The sequence below is a fragment of the Montipora capricornis genome, chromosome 6, assembly GCF_036669925.1.
Source record: "Montipora capricornis isolate CH-2021 chromosome 6, ASM3666992v2, whole genome shotgun sequence".
NCBI lineage: Eukaryota > Metazoa > Cnidaria > Anthozoa > Scleractinia > Acroporidae > Montipora > Montipora capricornis.
Genome location: NC_090888.1, coordinates 42,124,793 through 42,144,372, shown reverse-complemented (window position 1 = coordinate 42,144,372; position 19,580 = coordinate 42,124,793). Strand labels below are relative to the sequence as shown.

The window sequence follows — 19,580 nt, the reverse complement described above, 5'->3', positions numbered from 1 at the left end:
TTCAGCCGCTTTGCTAATAAATCAGCGGATAACATCAGCCAAATAGTTACCTAAAATATGAAGCACAAAATATCTCTCAAGCCCTCTACATCTGCGCTTGCGCAATGAAACAAATCTGGAACGACGAAAACACGTTGTGCAGCGCTAAGTGCCTTTGAAAGCTGTGAAAAAATAAGATAAGACGATGACTATGATTTGGTGTTACTGAAAAAAAAAAAGATTTGTATGGTTCCATAGAAGTCGCAGCATAAATCACCCGTTTGCAGTAGTGTTTTGATATCTCAAGTTGGGAAACGAGCTCGGTCCGTACAAAGTTTGCGCAGATTTTCCTTGGGTGTGAGAGCTCAAATTAACTATTGACAATCCCGACATCACAGACAAGAGATTGGAGCGGATTGGAAATAATTCTGCGTCTCATTTTGAGGTAGGAGTGGATTGGCAGCTCAGAGCTGATGTGCTCATGGAAAGCTTGGTTCTCCAAATAGGCGCATGATTTACTGAAGAAACTGAGACAAGATCCATATAATTAATTAATGTTTTATAACGGAACATACTTGTGCTTCCTGGGAACCTCAAGATGGCATCTAGGTTAAAAGAACAGCAGAGTCCGGTCAAAAGGAAATTCACCAGTCCCCTGGGGCATCAGAAATACGTCACCAAAGGGATTTCTCCGCGCTTCAAGGCAAATTTGAGAGAGTCTCGGTCCACCGGAACTGGAAAACAAGGAAAGCAAAAAGGAGACCTGGGACCTGGCCAAGCGAGGCCCTGGAGAAAACCCCAGGACAAAGGCCGGCCCAAGATTGTGCGGTTTCATTGTGGAGGAAATAGTGCTGATCCTTTGAACTTAAACAGTTTGATTGATCGTGACCCATCTGCTACCACACCCCAAGCATCTCCTTTGTCAGAGCACAGTGAATCGCCAGTGCAAGTTTTGGAACCACGTGACAAAACTGATCCTCTCAACCTTAAAGGTGTGGTACTTGAACCTGAAATTAAAGACCCCCATGTTGCAGTGAAAAAACGCAAGAAGAAGAAACGGCATAATGTCAATCATAGTAACTCTGAGAATGAGGGGAAGCCGAAGGAGCAGTTGAGCACTCAGTCAAGTGACAATGCAGATTCAGTCTCTGAAGGTAAACGGAAAAGGAAAAGAAACACTAATGAAACTGGAGAAGCAATTGAGGCTAAGGTTGATGCAAAGAGGTCTGGGAAATGTACCACTGTGTCAGCAGAGAGCAAAGGTCATGCTTCTTTGTTGACAGAAGATAGTGAACCAGCTGCAAAGAAGACGGCAGGTGTAATAATTTCAGATTCTTCCAAAGAGGCTGAAAGCAAGAGTGACATTGTGAAAACGGATGACTCAACTTTACAGGGGGAAAATGAAAACAATTCTTCCCTGAAAGCAAAAGACATTGGGAAATTCCATGGATTGAACGAAGGCAAGCATCCAAAAAGGGACAAACATTGCCAAGATGGAAAGCCATTCAAGCAAAAGAAACTTTTCATTTATGGTAACTATAATAGGTATTATGGTTATCGCAATCCACATTGTAGTCAAGATTTGCGATTGAAATGCTTCAAGAAAGAATGGTTGGAAGGAAAAGACGTGTTAGACTTGGGATGTAATGTTGGGCATGTTACTCTAACCATTGCACGTGACTTTAGCCCACGAATTATCATGGGCATTGACATTGACACTGGGTTAATAAAAGCAGCAAAAAACAATTTACGGTATTATGTGAACAGTCCAGTCTCAGTGCCAGGAACATCTGAGCAAGGGGTGGATTTTCCATTGTCATTTTCTATTACAAGCGGGCCTCTGGCTGCTCCTGTGGTTCTGGACCTTGAGAAAGATGCCGGCTTTCCACATAATGTTGTCTTCAAGCAGGTGAGTCGGTGATAATTCTTGACTAAATTGGCAATGCTCAAATTGGCTTAAGGTGGTTCAAAACAGTTTCCAACACATTCCAAGACTTAGATTTTGATGTGTCATTATAGCCACTCTTCATCAGTTGATGCTACAATCATGGTATCAAAAAACTGCCCAATCACTGGTGAACCCGTTGGTATTATTTTTGTTACACAATAGGTTACCATAGCAATACTATGACTTGCTAAAAACACCCTTAATTTCAGCATTAAGCGCTTATATTTAAAAAACGGCACGGTGAATTTTTTTCTTATTACAGAATTTTGATTAGCAGGATAAGATGTAACTATTGGCAAAGTTTAAAAAAATTATGTACGTAGGGTTCAGAGCCACCTAAAATTTTCGAAAAATTAAGACGGCTCTGAACCCCATGTACAGAATTTTTTTAAACTTTGCCAAAAGTTACATCTTATCCTGCTAATCAAAATTCTGTAATAAGAAAAAATTTCACCGTGCCGTTTTTTAAATATAAGCGCTTAAAGCTGAAATTAAGGGTGTTTTTAGCAGGTCATAGTATTGCTATGGTAACCTATTGTGTCACAAAAACAATACCAATGTGTTCGCTAGTGATTGGGCAGTATTTTGATACCATAATTGTAGCATCAATTGATAAAGAGTAGTAATTATGACCCATCAAAAATCTACATCTTGGAAAGTGCTGGAAACTGCTTTGAGCCACCTTAAAGGTTCTTCTTTTTTTTCAGAAACATACCGTAAAATCCCATGTATAAGATGCACCTTTTTTGTCAAAATTCAAATGAAAAATCAGGGGTGCGGCTTATCTACAGAAACATCTGAGGTTGGAGTTTTATAAGGCCTAATTAAGTGTTAATTAATATTCATAAGAAACTTCTCTGAATAAAAAACATAAAAAAACTGAAAGCACGTTGTTGTCGATCATTGACTTTTTTATGAGTGGTGGTTCCAAAGGAGCCGTTTGTATCTTGAAGCGTTCATGTGCGATGCTTGTTCTCCAAGAGTTGTTTCAAGCAATTAATTTTCACTTAACTGAAACAACTGAACACCGACCTACAGGGAATCTCCATTCTTCCCCAAAGCTGTTTGCTTTGACACCTGCAGCCAGTCACTTCTACACATATCTTTCCAGCATGCACATGTGCGAGAAAACACCAAGATATTTGCGAGTACTCGCAAGGCTAAAATGGCTGACCGTTTCATTGTTTTTTGTGCGTGTTCTCCATGGCTGATGCCCAGACTCCTATCCATATTTCAAAGCTTGGCAGAGCTGCAAGGTTAAAATTCAGGGGGACTTGGTTCCTCTTTCAGGTTGTCATGTTAGGTCACTACCAGGAACTCCATCAATGATGCCATACTCTTTGCGAACGGTGTGCAGGTTTTTCATCGAGAGTTGTAAGGCAAGGCTACGGTGGCCCACAAGGGCAATACAACTATATATTCCAGTACAACAATATATATTCCAGTACAACAATATATATTCCAGAACAACAATATATATTCTAGTACAACAATATATATTTCAGTACAACAATATATATTCCAGTACAACAATACTTATTCCAGTACAACAATACTTATTCCAGTACAAAAATATATATTCCAGTACAACAATATTTATTGCAGTACAGAATGATGTATATTCAAGTACAGATATACATTTTTATTCCGTGACAGAATTATAAGTTCCAGTACAGAAATTTATATTCTAGTACGAAAATATGTATTTCAGTACAAAGATGTGTGTTCTAGTATATCAACGTAAATATGTTCTAGCAGAGAAATATGTACATTCCCGTACAGAAATACAGCACATGCAATTATTTTTAAAATTGAGCGTAGTGGATGGAGGCAACCATGGAGTTGAGGCTTAATTCCCAGTGCACTCAGCGGTCAGCTGGCGGGAACTTTAAGCAGTTACAAAATGGCGGCTTTCTTGAGCATTTGTGAGTGTGGAGCCGATATTAGCAATTATGAGCACAAATTTTGTACCAGTTGCGGGCGAGAGCTTCTCTGTGATGAGAAGTCCATAATAACTTTCTATTTCTCAAGAGGATTTGAGTACAAGAGTATACTACACATGCTTTCTAAGCAGCACGGCATCAAGATGTCAGAGCGAACTCTCAAGAATCGGCTGAAGGAATTTGGCCTTCGTAGAAAACTGGCTTTGTACGACGAGATAGAGGTGCGAAGACATATAGAACAAGAAATGGAAGGTCCTGGGTGTATGGCAGGATATCGCTCAATGTGGCATACACTATCGATGAAAGGTATTCAAGTACCAAGGAGGGTTGTAGAAGAGATTATGAGGGAACTTGACCCTGAAGGATGCGAAACCAGGAGAAGACGGCGTCTAAGACGAAGGAAATATAGAGCGCCAGGTCCCAACCATTGTTGGCACGTGGACGGTTACGACAAACTCAAACCATATGGTTTCCCAATACATGGATGCATTGATGGGTGGAGCAGAAAGATCATGTGGCTTCGGGTGGTTAGGTCAAACAACCTTCCGGAGACAGCAGCATCACATTTTGTTGATTGCGTCGACGATTATGGTGGTTGTCCAGTGAAATTAAGAACCGACTGTGGCACTGAGAATGTCTTAATGGCTGCTATGCAGTGCGAATTTAGACAGGATGTAGATGCCCATATTTACGGCCCATCTCCTGCCAATCAGAGGATAGAAGGATGGTGGTCTTTCTATCGCCGAAACCGGTCTACATGGTGGATAAACTATTTCCAAGATATGATTGAAAATGGGAAATTCAACCCGGGCAGTGAGCTCGAAAAAGAGTGCATTTGGTTCTCGTTTTCTGGAATCATCCAAAAAGATCTTGATTTTGTAAAAGAACATTGGAACACGCACCGCATAAGAGATTCACGGCATGACACAGTTCCTGGCAGACCCGATGAATTGTTTTCCCTGCCTGAGGACCACGGTGGAGTTGACGGATTGATTCTACCCATCTCAAGTGTACAGATTGATCATTTCAGGGAGAACTTTTTGCAGGTGGAGGAGGAAACAAATGTATATCAAGACTACTTCAATTATGTGTTGTCCAACAGTGACATACGGGAACCAAAAGACTGGAAAGAGGCCGAAAATTTATATCTTGACCTGTTGTCAGTGGCAAGAAGGTAGAACAGTGGACTTAAGGTTCCAACTTTTGCAGGTCCAACTATTATTCCCTGAGCATTTGATAACTTGTCAGTCCACGTGGTGGGGCTAGGCAAGGTCAGGTTGGGAGTGGGCCTTTTGTCAAATTACTCAACAACTGTCATGTTAAGTCAAGCCCACATGACACCATCCTCACAACCTCACACTTGCTGTCTTAAATCCTATTCTATTTCTCCATGGGCAAACCGATTGTGTGGATGTGTTGACCATGTTGTATCTGGGATTTTCGTGACTTGCAGGTAGCACTTTTGTCTCATCTTGGTTCCAGGAAAGGGTGCTTGAAACCTTTAAACTGTGACTTTTATATTACTTCAGAGAAACTGCAATTTTCATACTGTTTCAATGGTGGGTATTTGCGTTGATGCTCACTCCTTATTGTGGAGATATTCTGTGCACTAGCTGACTCCACCATGGAGCAGAGGAACATTTGGACGACATGATGTTAAATGGCCAGGGGAAGGGTTATGATAAGGCCTGGAATAGGCCACTTCGGAAAGTACCTTAATACTCTTTGTTTGTCCCCCCAAATTTTGCATTAGCATCGCTTCTGTTTTCTCTTGGGACCATTGTAAGTCCCAAGAGAAACTGGAAACAATGCTTATGCAAAATTTGGGTGGACAAACAAAGAGTATTATGGTACTTTCCGAAGTGGCCTATAGGCCTTATTCACGATAGCCGCCATGTTGGTTTTCAAATTGTTATGCAAATTAGCCAATGGTTATGCAGGGGAGCAAACATTGGAAAAAAGGCAAATTGCGGAAAATCGGCTCGTCGAAATATTGAAAATAACATAGACTTGAATTAAGTTATTCTTCTATTTTACTACTTAGGTGATAAACATTCAATGAACGTGAAACCAATTGTCTGTGTGGCTACAATGTTCGTTATAATCTCTCGAACTTCTGTTGTTTGCCCCCTCAGATGTGAGTAGCTAAGTTGCATGATAATAGCAAATCCAACATGGCGGCCATCGTGAATAAGGTCTATTGATTGAGCCATTTTAGGACTGAACAAACAGAACTGCTAAGGTCAGAGAAAAGATCAGATTTATTGTTGCATAATTAACAAAATTTCAATAAACTACATAGCTGGAGGAAGGGGGACATGACACAATTATCTGTGCCGGCCAACACTGAAGGTTGTATACTATTCACACTGTGACATTTCAGAACATCACACCTACAGCATTGTGCAAAAGTCATAACTTGGCTGCTTTTGTCCTTACAGCAACGTAAAGCCAAAGCTATCTGTCAGTGCAGATGTCATGAGCAATCCCATCTCTTCTTCTGTGTTGAGATGCACAGGTAGTGTAAACACTAAGTCACAAGTGGAGGTTGTTGGCCTGCATTTACAACTACCCGGGCATCCGTGAAGGAACTGGCACCTGATTTTTTTGGGAAACCCAAGGGTAGGATAGTTGCGAGAGCCAGTCAGCCATTTCAGGAAATCGGCCACAGCAAGCTCTTCTATGGCTGCAAATAATAATTCCAACATTAGTGATTGTGGCATGAAACTGACAACAACAAAAAATGTATGCACTCTCTTCTTAATATTTTTCACAAATGGTAGGTAGACTGAGCATAGTTTTTCCAAGGAACTAAGTGGATAAAACGTTTCTGGAGAAATTATACGTTTTCCTTACTTTTAGTTTCATTAAGATTTTTTGTTTTAGATTTGCAGGCTTCAAGACCTTTGCATCTAGGTGTAGGCTACAGCAAAGTGCCACAATAGGTCATGTTAACCGTTTAGGTCTTCAAATTAAGAAAATTGATTACTGTTTATGTAATGTGTGAAATACATGCCATCATCTTTATGTTTCTATAGTAAGATTGGTGTCCTATTTTTAAAGTTTATTGAAGCCTTACTGGACAAGGTAACTAGCACGACCACATAACTTTATCTTTGATACTTACACTTTGCTTCAAGGCTGTGAATAAATTCACACAAATAGTGGTAACAGTCTGCTTCTTTTTCTTTCTTCATCTGGCTAAGACTAAATTCAGGGTGTATTTCGTCTATCAAGTTGTTGGCTGTAACACTATAACCAGCACCAGCAACAAATGCTGATTCCCACAATTTAGGTGATTTTTGCACTGCACCAAGGACACCACATGTGGACAAACCTTCATGTAATTGCACCAACTGTGGGAGAACCTTGCCCACTTGCAAATTTATGCAGATTGATCTGAATCAGATAAGAGGATGAAGAGGCATATTAAAATGGGGTTGACAGACCTGTCCGACTCCCGCTCTGTGCCCATTGTGTTGATAAAAGCCTTTATAGTTTTCCTTTAACAAGCATGTCTTTAAGCGATTTCCCTTTTCTATAAGAGATCACGGGAGGTTCCTTGTATATCTCTCCAAGGGGAAGTAGGCTCTGTTGGCTGATTTAAAGCTCAGACAGATTTATTTCTGGCTTTCAATGTTGTCTCACTGACAGTTTGGATATGGCCACTGTTACTAAAAATTATTGCGTGACTAGTATTTGGATCATTCGTGAATATGCTAATTTCGTCTCGAATCTTCTAGAATATTTAATTAGTGTTGTATCATCGTGATTCAGTAATTCCATTTTAAGCCGTTTGCGTATGTTGCTGTAAATAGTTTCTTATTGGAATATTACTTTATTTAGTGAAGCCAGGAAGTTCTAGAATCTTTCGCTGTAAAGTATATAAGCGAATCGATGTAGTGTTTAGATGGTTTTTATCCCAGGAATGTTTGAGGAGTTTTACAGTAGTGTTTACTGAAGTGTGACGAAGGTCTCGTGCAGACCCTGGATGCTTTGAAGAGTGACAGAGGTCGTGTTTGTTAAGTGGAACAGAGAGGTTACGTGGAGATCAAGGCAGAGGCCGTGTGTTTATACAAGAGCGACGGAGGTCGAAGCATTGTTAACAAGTTTAGCGTGTGCTTGTTGTGAAGTCCGGAGTGGAATTACTGCGTTCGTGTGAAATAAACAACTTCGTTGTGTTGTCACACTGCGTTCTGATTAGACTGCAAACTATACCTACCACTTTAAAACATCGAACTCGCAACAGCCACACAATGGGAAAAAAAAGCACTGCTTTTTTTCTGTGAAAATGATCCTAATTTCTGAACATTTCATTTACGGGGGAGTAACTGTGTTCAAGTTCCACATCATTGTAATTATACTTCATTTTGTTAACCTTCAATGTAAACTTAAAACTATTGTGAGCCACACTTACTTAAAATTATTATTGCGTAAACCTACCTCACAAGATTTTCAATTGATTCTTTAGTCTCCCTTGCCGGCACCCCATGATAACCGACCTCTTCAAGAAAAGGATAAGCATCTTCTGCTTGCAATATGTCTGGGAGCTCTTCATTTGTTGCTCTTTGAATCTAAAGTTGAATTGCAGATTTGAAAAGTTTATTTGTATCATCCAATCCTTGAATACCAGGCCATATAGTTATGTACAATTCTATACTCTGTATATCTTTGCTTGCTGAGCAAAATGGTGGAAAAACGTTTGCACTTGAAAAGTTATGGACAGGCACTAAACAGAATCACAAGTTACAACAAATACAATTTTGCCACCAAATAGGACAATGACAATTATACTGTAGCAATTAAAAACGTTTAAATATAAAAGTGCAAGTTATAGAGCTTTGAAGTTGACAAACATTCCTACAACAATGCTTAAGAAGTTATATTTACAACCATAGTAAAGTAAAGTAGACCTTATTTAACGTCGATAACTCGTAACAGTAATTCAACTGACAAACCTGAGGTCGACGGTGCGCTCATTTTACTCCCCCCTCTCCATCAGTGCTCCGTTTTACGGGTATTTAAAGCTACTTAGCTACACGGAAAGGAAAGAAGTCGAAACAAGGATGCGAGATCCGGGAATCGAACTCAGGACCTCTTGCACCAAGGCCGCACACTAACCGACTGTGCCATCCTTGCTCCTTAAGGCACAATTAAAGTGAATCCTAAAAAATGTGTCTCAGCAAAATTAATGTTTTTCCTGATTAAATATCATAGAGGAAAAGACTGATTCCTACATCGTTGACCAAAGGGGATGGCCTCGATTGGCATGGATGGGCATTTTGATATTTAACAACCAAAATGCAACATATACATATAGCTGCCAGGCCTGCTGTCACTGCTAATAGACAAGTTGTGCTTTGTACGAAGCAAATCAAATTCTGTTCTGCACATGAATACAAATTTAGCATCTCACCTTTTCACAAAACTCCCTGTGGCTTGGAGATGTTGTGTCTTGTATTTGAAGATTTCCACTGAAATATGCATAGATCTCAGGTGCCAAAAAGTTTGGTGCTTGTCCATGCTGCACAATGGACATTGCCATCACTTCCCCGGCCAGTTTAAAATCTCCACGGTTGAGAGAAATGGTTGATTTTGATGGAATCCCTTCCACAAACAGTCTTGTCTCAACATAGCTTAAAACTTCTAAAACATGACAATAAAACTCTGTCAACAAACGTTTCCCCCACCCCCCCCCCCCTTCTTGACAAATTTGTTGTTTGACCAAGAACAGCTATCCTTGTTCCAATCCAAACCAAATGTTTTTTTAATAAGTGAATGTTCATAGACATAACGAATTCCATACTTATTTGCACCTTTTTCACCATCAAAAATACTCACATCATTAATTTACTGCCTTATCATTATAAGGGTGATCATTTTATATCAAATAAAATTTAAGTTTAAGCCGTAATGTAGTAAATACAGTGTACTTACATTTTTGCCACTAACAAAAAACTGATTACTGAATAATTACAAACCTACATGTAACTGAAGTGCACTATCCACAGCTCTCTTAAAATAGTGTGCCATTACGTGAGTAATCTTTCCAGTACATTGCCAAAGCCCCAAACTTTCCAGGCCAAGAGTACCATTTTGTATAAATGTCCCAAATGCAAGGCCAGCAGCAACGTGAACCTTTCCCTCACCATGCTGAAGGAAGGAAGGGTGTTCAGTGCCCTAGGCATGGCAAGCTAAGTTAAGGTCCATAGCATAGACATGCAAGTAACTGCAAATAATTCTTTAAGAACCAGCTACCCAATTAATTGTCAACACTCCAATTCTGCCCGGATTTTCCATTCGTGTCATAGTCTAATACGTATACTTACCAACCTAAGCCCTGAGCAAATACAACCCGGAAGAAAATACATACCAGTAACTTATAGTTTTCACTTGTAAAAGAAAAGAAAACAAATTAAAACCTGCAAAAAACTCCCGTTTTGGGCCTCCACTGTCCACTGCTGGCTCCCCAGAGAACGTCACCTTCAGAATTCTGTCCGGGGTGTAATAGCGTTCACGTGAACGCTTGAAATCATCCCAAATGTTCTTTCTCCGGACAATGACACGAACAGCCTCCTCTTTTTCCTTCAGATGCCTCAGTCTGAGCTGTAAAATTTCACTCTTCAGATCTTTCTGTGACAACCCATCTTCAACGTTATTTTGCAAGGTAGTTTCCCTTTCATCACCAACTCTCTCCCAGAATGCATCAGCGCATTCATCAGCATGCAGGCTGACTTCGTCAATTGGGAACTGTTTGAAACAAGTCGGGCACTCTATTTTCCCTTCTGTCTCTCTGGACCGAGCATTAGCATCAGTGTTGTACGTGTGTCCAGAGGTACAATTCGGCTGCAGCCATTCCACTGGTTGTAGCAACTCTTGATGGTCTGCGTCGGGTTCTAACCCGTCTAGATCGTCACCTAGATCAGAGTCGGTCTCTTGCAAAGATTCCTGCAACTCATCAAAAATGGTGCTGGTGGCAGCAGAAATAAGTTGATACGTGCATATCCAAAGCCCGATTCTTCCTTGTAGCGCCGTAAACTGAATGGCTCGTCAGTTCCAGGAATGACATCAACATCAGAACCATCCTTGTAAACCAAACGGTATTCCCCTGCACGAAATCTCTTATTGTATGCTGCGTGTTTCTTCTTTGCAGCTTCTAGTATGTCTATCGCAGTTGCGGAGGTCGACAACTTTACGGGAAGTCGTTCCCCTCGCATGACAGTTTTCCTGTTTTTCATTAGCCCCACGGTGATGCACACTTCTGAATCTTGAATTCTTTGCTTCTTGGAACAGGACTTCTTTCTGACACTGAACGAACGCCTCTCCGTTTCCTTTCGCTCTCTGAATGTTTCGAAATTGGAAATGGTCGCGGGAAAAGATGCAGAGCTTGTGCTAGTGCTTGTACTAGTCGCTGTTCTACTACTAACACTACTAGTAGTTCCAACTTGCGAGATTTTATCTCCACACTTTGGGTAAAAAAAAATACGATTTTAGAAGCATACAGCCACACTTTCCACAGAAGGCCGCCATTATCAAACACGCGTGGACGACCGCAAAGAGGTCTGGGGAAATTATTTAGCCTCGACCTTGGGAGAGCTAGGAACGGAATATATTTCTGTACTGAAACACAGATCTGTACTGGAACACACAAATTTCTGTCCTGGAATACACATCTTTGTACTAAAATACATATTTTTGTACTTGAATATATATTTCTGTATTGGAACTTATAATTCTGTCACGGAATAAAAATGTATATCTGTACTTGAATATACATCATTCTGTATTGCAATAAATATTGTTGTACTGGAATATATATTGTTGTACTGGAATAAGTATTGTTGTACTGGAATAAGTATTGTTGTACTGGAATATATATTGTTGTACTGAAATATATATTGTTGTACTAGAATATATATTGTTGTACTGGACTATATACTCTTGTACTAGAATATATAGTGTTGTACTGGAATATATATTGTTGTACTGGAATATATATTGTTGTATTGCCCTTGTGGGCCACCGTACAAGGCCAATGTCCTTTGTATCTCAAGAATGGAGAGGATTTAAGTCGTCAAACTTCACAGTCTGTTTGCTTTTTGTTACCTTGAAAACATGTCTAAAGATGGGCTTTTAAACAACAGCTGTGGGTTTTCAGACTCGTAAAGAAAGATTAAAGCGATACCAACCAAGAAAACAGCAGAATCCACAATATTGAGTAGATAGGACTGGATTAGGTTATTACTGTAATTGCAATTGGTTTTAAAAGTGGAAATCAACTTTATTACAGAATAATTTCTGTAGGTTCTTGCTTCTGGTACTTGGGTACCAGTAACTGCATGAGCTTTTATCAAAAAGTAATAATACACAGGTCTGTGTGACCCAGAAACTCCATCAGTTCAGTGACCTTTGAACCAAAATCTTCAGGGTGAAGGGTGAGGCCTGTTTGTATATTTACTGTAAGACATGCCTCTGTTCTGCTATAGGTGTGAAAAAATGTGACCAAAGCAAATTGTTTTCCTTTGTCATTAGGAAAACTATGTTCCAGATAGCAGTGAAGTCCTTTTGAAGCAAAAGCCCATGTATGATGTCATACTATGTTTGAGTCTCACAAAGTGGATTCATCTGAACTGGGGGGATGAAGGACTTAAACTCATGTTCAAGAGAATTTTCCTTCACCTGCGTCCTGGAGGAAAGCTCATCCTCGAGCCTCAGCCCTTCTCGTCTTACAAAAAGAAGAAGAATTTGACAGTGAGTGATGTTAACTGTAGAAATGTGACAGTGTTATGTAGCAACCATAAGAGTCAAATACAAGCCGGGCAAGGCTAATTAACATTCTTTCTACTATCGTTTTCCTCCCCTTCTTTTTCAGTCCAGTATACAATTATTACTGTATGTGTTGTATAAAAAAATTAACAAAAAAAATGTAGCAAGACATTATATTACCATACTTATAGCTAAGTGTATATGTAAGCTTAAATAATCAGCAATTGTCTTTGAACTTTCTTGATCCATGTTTTGCAATAGGAAGTACAGTGCAGCTCAGAGGTAAGCAAACCAAAATTTATGCAAACGCACATATGCAAAACACATAAACGGCATCTAAAAATGCAGATGCCCCTCAACACATGCGCAAAAGGGTTTATTAGTATTTATGAGCTCTCCTATTGTCTTCGTTTTGTCGCCTTGTCTTTGTTTACTCAGTCATCTGTGATGCAAATAATGTGGTGAATGTGAAAATAATTTGCATGTTTGCTGGTTGGCGCGTCATTAAAAGAGCAGAAAGTATGAACGTAAGCTTATTCTAATGGCACAAAGTCCTTCTGGCTGGTTATTTATTTTAATGTAACAAACTTCAAGTTTACTTTTAGAGAAATACACCTATCAACTAATGGCGCATAAAATGCTTAAATTTTGAACATCAAAATTCGCATAGAAGCATTTGAGAGCGATAATAAACAAACCAGGCATCCATTACTCGTAAACTTAAGACAACTCATTAGCAAAGGGCTCATCATGGGCAGTTTTGTACAGACAGTCATCGTTCAGAACTGACTATTTTGCACCTTCACTTGTTTTTGATGTGAATACAAAATACAAAGTAAAGCACGATGCTCACTAGCCTGATTCTCAAACGGTCCAAGTCACTTCTGTCACACACTCTTCTCCAAGAGTGCGTGACATGAGCGACCTGTACCATCTGAGAATCAGGCTACATGCTCACCAATGTTGAAAAAATACAAATAACTTTGGTGTCCAAGGCCGGTGCATCTGTTACTCGTAACCTTAAAAACACAATTTATAAGCAAAGGGCTCCTCATTAGCAGTTATGTTCAGGCTGAGAGTTTTGCAGCTTCAGTCGTTTTGTTGTAAATACAACAGTAGAGAATGATTTTTTGACATGAATTGTCTGTCATCATGACAGTGAGGCCAAACACACTTGCTAACACATGACAAGTATAATTTTAAGAACTTTAATGTCCACGAAATGGTTTGTCAATAAACAGAGCGTCATAAATAGTGTTACTTAAAAGATCATTGTTTGAAAGATCATTGTTTATGAGTATTTTGTTGTTTGAATCACCTCTGGCAACGTCTAAAGTAGAGAATCGTGTAATATAAATGCTCGCCATCGTTCGTATCTGTTTTGGATCGCACCTGGTGTCCTTCTAAAATCGAAACCATTGCCTGTAAAACAAATATTGTCTGTCTGTTTTTGTCAAGGAGTAAGTGGAAACCAATGCAGTTTTACTCGTCTTTCAAGACTTTGATTGCATGAAGAGTGACAAAACTTAGCACCGCTGATATCTCGCCTTATCCTAGCTGACCGAATTCGTACAATAACAAAACATGAAGTGAGGGTATGAAACTTCGAAATAGTGCACTGTAGATGTTTTCATCGTCGGCATTATTTGCAGATAGAAAAGCAACGTTCCATGTAAACCTTCGACTTGTTGGCAATCACCCAATTTATTCTTTTGTTTACATAAACAATAACAGGAAAAGTAGCCTGCATAGCAAGCGTTTCCAGCGGGCGAGGAGCGAACTCTTTTTCGGCCGCGCAAGAATAGGGCAAGCGCAACAAAAAATTGAGGTGGGAAGGGAAAAACATTAAAAATCTTCCACAGAAACGCTTGCTACACAGACTACAGGAAAAGCAAAATTATGGTTATGAATAACAAAGTTGCAAACGAATATATGATATGCAATTTTAGACGCGTAAAAAAAACGCATATTCAATACTTGCGCAATCTCATAATGTAATGTGGGTTATGTGCATTAAAGCAATGGATATCCAGTTCACTGAAGCATGGTACAGTCCCAAGAGTAAAAAAACTTGCATTTTTTTTGTGTTAGGAAACCCCAAAAAGCATTGCATTATGGGATTGTGCAAGTAGTGAATAGGCATAATATTGTGTGCGTTAATTTTGCATCTGCGTTGTTCACTTATCTTCAAGCAGCACTGTAAAATGAGTATTATTTTGAGGATCATCAAAGATGTTTAATTGAATTCAGACAACCTTGAGCTATTATCTATGAAATTCCACCACTCAGATAAACCATGGATAATTCCATCAATTAATTAAAATGCGTGTCAAAGAACGCCAAAAGGCATTCCATTCACAGAATACCCCCCTTTGGAAATCCCTACATAACAAAGTCCAGCAGATGATCGCATCGCTGAACGCAAACAATCTTTTTATCAAACCAAAGTTCAAGATCTAAAGAAAGATAACTGTCGTAAGTGGTGGGGGATAGTTAATAAGATGTCGGGTAGATCTGAGAAGTCCAGACACCTCTTATTAGAGCGTGATGGTAAGACCTTATCTGATCCTGAATTAGCCAATGCGCTTAATAATTTCTTTACATCTGTAAGTTTGGACATCCCCCCGCTTGATTTGTCTTTGCTGCCAGCTTCCCCCCCCCCCCCCACGGGCGATACGTTGCCCATGGTACAACCTTATGAAGTATGTAAAAAACTTACTTCAATTAAGCCCCATAAGGCCCATGGGCCCAATAATATTCCTAGCAGAATTTTTAAAGAGTTTGCTTTTGAACTAGCAACCCCAGCTGCTACTATTTTTAATGTATCTTTGTCGTCTGGGGTTATGCCAATCTCGTGGAAGGAATCTAATATCATCCCAATCCCTAAAGTCACAAAGCCCACATGTGAGAGTGATATAAGACCAATCTCACTCACATCCTGCCTTTCAAAGGTTTTAGAAGACTTTGTGGTTTCATGGTTGATTGAGGATGTAAGGGATAAAATTGACCCTATGCAGTTTGGCTGCTTGAAAGGAACATCCACATCTTTCTGTCTGTTAGATATGGTCCATGATTGGCTTTTACAGCTAGACAGTCCTAATGAACATCTCTGAGTCTGCTTTTTGGACTTTTCAAAAGCTTTTGACCGTATTGGTTATAACATCCTTGTCCAAAAGCTTATTGACCTTAACGTTAGACTTTGTCTGATCCCTTGGATCATTAACTTCCTATCTGATACAAAACAATGCGTTAAGTTAGATCAGACATTTTTGGAATGGCTCCCTGTCAAAGCAGGGGTCCCCGAAGGGACCAAACCAGGCCCGATTTTGTTCCTCATAATGGTCAATGATTTGGGGAGAGCCATGTCACCTAATTTCGGAATGTGGAAGTATGTAGATGATGTCTCGTTGTCAGAGAACCTTAGTAAGGGTAGCTTATCATCTTCCCAGTCTACACTTGACTATATAAACAGCTGGGCCTCTGACAACTGGATGCGTCTTAACGCTAAGAAATGCAAAGAGTTGCGTTTTGTTTCTTCAAGGGAAAACCCCAGTTATCCCCCTTAACAATTGATGATCAACCGTTAGAAGTGGTAACCTCACATAAGGTCCTGGGGCTTATTATCCAGAATGACTGAAAGTGGAACGAACATATCGCATCAGTAGTTGCTAAGGCATCGAAACGCTTACATATCCTACGTGTTTTACGTCGCGGTGGTGTCCCAGCAGCTGACCTAGTCTCAATTTATGTGTCTTTGGTACGCTCTATTTTGGAATATAGCTGAGTAGTCTGGCATTATGCTCTTCCTTCCTATCTGTCTGCACAACTCGAAAGAGTCCAGAAACGAGCTTTTGGTATTATCTTTCCCAAACAAACCTATAGCAGGGCATGTGAACTTGCTGATGCCCAAGGTTGGACATTTGCCGCAATGATCTTTGCATTAGAACTTTAAAGAAAAATGAAGGGAAGGGCCCTCTCTCAAAGCACCTGACAATGACCAGGGTGAGCGCGCATGGACGTACAATGAGGAATAATACTCACAAAACCCTATATAAGTGTAGAACGGAGCGGCTTAAAAGAAGCTTTTTTCCTAGTGCAATTATTTCTTTTAATAATAATATTTACATTTTTATGTAATTTTTAAATTTTATATAATTTTTAAATTGTAAATACACATTGTAATTCATTTTTAAATGCGAAAATTTGTTTTCAATAAACTATTATTATTACTATTACAACTTTTGTCAAGTTCCTTTAGGAACCATCCTTCATATCTTATTTGCAGCAATTAACTTTGATATTTTGCAACCCATGTTTTGTGATACAAAGTAAATAATAATGGACATAAAGACACTCTAATTGGAGTTGTTCTGAATAGTCCCAGTTAAGGTTCTTGGAAATAAGAAATAAGATACATTATACCCTGTGGTTTTTCTTCAGTGAAAATACATGCAGCTCCACTCATATAGCAAAGAAACACATGTACGGTATGTGTAACTAGGGTTTTTTTTTTCCATCTACAGGAGAAGATCCGTGCAAACTATGATGCAATGAGATTTCGCCCTGAGCACTTTGTGGACTTCCTTCTCTCAGACTTAGTTGGATTTGCCACTTTTGAAGTTCTGGAGATTCCACAACACAAATCATCTGGTATGATCTTTTCATTATGATCTTGTAAACAGTAATAAAAATTCTTCAAAGTAAAGTTTGTGTACTTTGTTTGTATGTCCTGAATGATGGACTAAGGGGATCTTTACACTCTATAAACAATTTTCATGGTGGCAATATTCATTTACAACTACCAGAATTTGTTTCGCTGTGGATTTCATAGTGATTTCTTTTATCGCAATTAGGCCTTGAGAAAAGTAAGGCTCTTTCAGTTAATTGTGGTAAAATGACACCTCATCTAAGAAGAGTGTTCACAAATCTTGTGCCAGGACAAAGGTGGCAGTTCAAGTTACAAATTCAGTGCTTTTCTGTCGTTGACTAAGACCACCTCTACGGGTTGCAGATGTTTTGCAGTGTTAAGGTCTCGTCATAGGTTCGATAATATGGAATTTCTTTTGCAGAAACATGAATGTTATGACTTATAGTATTGATTTATAAAAGATTTAACCCTTCAAGGTCCGACGAGCCTACCATTGATGAGTAAAACCGTCTGGTTAGACAGATTAAAATCTATGGCCACTGGGATTTAAAGGTTTAAGGTCATCCAATTTTTTTGAAGAGTTCTGAAGAAAGCACATTTACATTGTCACAGCAAAATCATGACTTGACCTTGAAAACTTTTATTGGTATTTTCTTGGCTTTAGAATAATTATTGCCTAAGAGTCAGCCTTTTATGCAGCTACAACTCAAAACGTTTTTGTCTGATTTTGCTCAAATTTCAAAACTATTTGAACCCATTTACTGCTGAGGCACCTCATGATACCCCCTGTTGACGATTAAAGTGTTCATGCATTACACAGAGTAAAATCTGTTTGGTGTCACTCCCAGGCGTCAGTGGGTTAATGAAGGGGACATAGTTCGTGACTGGGTAACTTATTGACTCCTGAGGTGCCTCAAGATGCCCCCAGATGACAAGTAAAATTGTCTGGTATCACAGAGTCAAATTCCCAGAAGTCAATGCATTAAGTTCGATGTACAAAACGGTGTCAGCATTTTTCAATTCTTTGACGTATTTTAAGTTTATACCATACTTTGTCTAAATTCCGGGCCAAAAACACTATTTTCAGCTTTGACGGAAGATAAATGCAAAACACAAAATTATATGAAATCGCTGACACTGTTTGGCTGAAAATTTATCTTAAAATCGATTGCTCCAATTTTTTTAAAATTAAAATCGACCCTTGTTACCCCTGAACTGTCCCCCATTAAAGAGTTAAATTGTCTGGCATAGACCTCAGTCATAAATGGCACTTGCTTTATTATGCTTTTGCTAATGTGCAAATTAGCCTACCAAGCATCACTTTAGAGCAAGAATTATTTTCAATTCACTGTATGGTATCGAGGCTTGGTAGACTAATTTGCACTTGGACAAGAGAATTATAAATTGACCACCATTTATGAATAAGGTCTATCAGGAGTCAATCAGTTAAACCTCTAGAATAGGACCACCTGTGTTTGCTTTGAGAACCTAACAAAAGGAATAGATATGTTTTTTTAATTCAAAACTACATTCACAGAACTTTAACCCTTTCACACCTCAAACGCCCTAGGACACGCCCCATTGACGAGTAAAATCGTCTGGCGTTGGACAGAGTAAAATGTATTATTTCATTGTCATAGCATAATTTATACAGACGAAATAAGGACATTTTAAGAAACGGACACGTCTAACCTAGGATGAGACCTTACATCGTTATTAGTTACACGCACCCCTCAGCTACACTAAATTTGGGTGGACATCAATCCACTGTTTCCATAACAATAGTCCTGTTCACTTGGCGACAGTTGATTTCGTCATGGAAACATTTGATTGACGTCCACCCAAAATTTAGTGTCAAAAAAAGGAAAAAAGTTGTTGAGGGGCATGTATGACTGTAACTGCTTTAAGAAATTTTGGTGAAAGATATGCCTTCCTACATCATAACTTTAAACTTGATCACCAAACTAGGCTCAGGTCAATGAGTGTCTTTCAGACTTTTGAAATGAATTCCCAGGTAGTTTGATTTGAAACATAATAATATTATTGTGTTCAAATGCTTTGGCAAGTAAAATATGTGTCACACTTGTTAAAATCGAAGTTGAGTGGATGGTGCAATCTTCATCCGCGTAAGAGAAAGCATATGTTTCGTCTGTAAATGACATTTATTTTTCCAGAAAAGAATTGTTAAACAAGTCGCCAAAACCAGTTTAGGTTTTGAGAGGTGATGACTAACCCATTGCTTGCTATCTCACTGGTTTCTCCGGTTTCCTTTTCACAGGAGTCAACTAAGCTGTTC

At 39.2% G+C, this 19,580-nt stretch overlaps 2 protein-coding genes across 2 annotated transcripts in view; both read left to right on the top strand.

Moving 5' to 3' along the window:
• The first annotated feature begins 10 nt into the window (after window positions 1–10).
• Window positions 11–19,580, top strand: part of LOC138052164 (probable RNA methyltransferase CG1239) — a 20,652-nt gene continuing 1,082 nt past the window's right edge. Inside the window, exons 1-3 of the mRNA XM_068898540.1 lie at window positions 11–1,888; window positions 12,403–12,621; window positions 17,160–17,286. Of these exons, the coding sequence (XP_068754641.1) occupies window positions 578–1,888; window positions 12,403–12,621; window positions 17,160–17,286 (1,657 nt within the window). The 5' untranslated portion in view covers window positions 11–577. The remainder of the gene's footprint in view (window positions 1,889–12,402; window positions 12,622–17,159; window positions 17,287–19,580) is intronic.
• LOC138051035 (uncharacterized) lies at window positions 3,831–5,048 on the top strand. Its single transcript, XM_068897216.1, has one exon. It carries the CDS (start codon window positions 3,831–3,833, stop codon window positions 5,046–5,048), a length of 1,218 nt encoding a protein of 405 aa, XP_068753317.1.

Coding starts and splice junctions, on each gene's coding strand:
- LOC138051035 (XM_068897216.1), top strand. CDS start 3,831: ATGGCGGCTTTCTTGAGCATTTGTGAGTGTGGAGCCGATATTAGCAAT.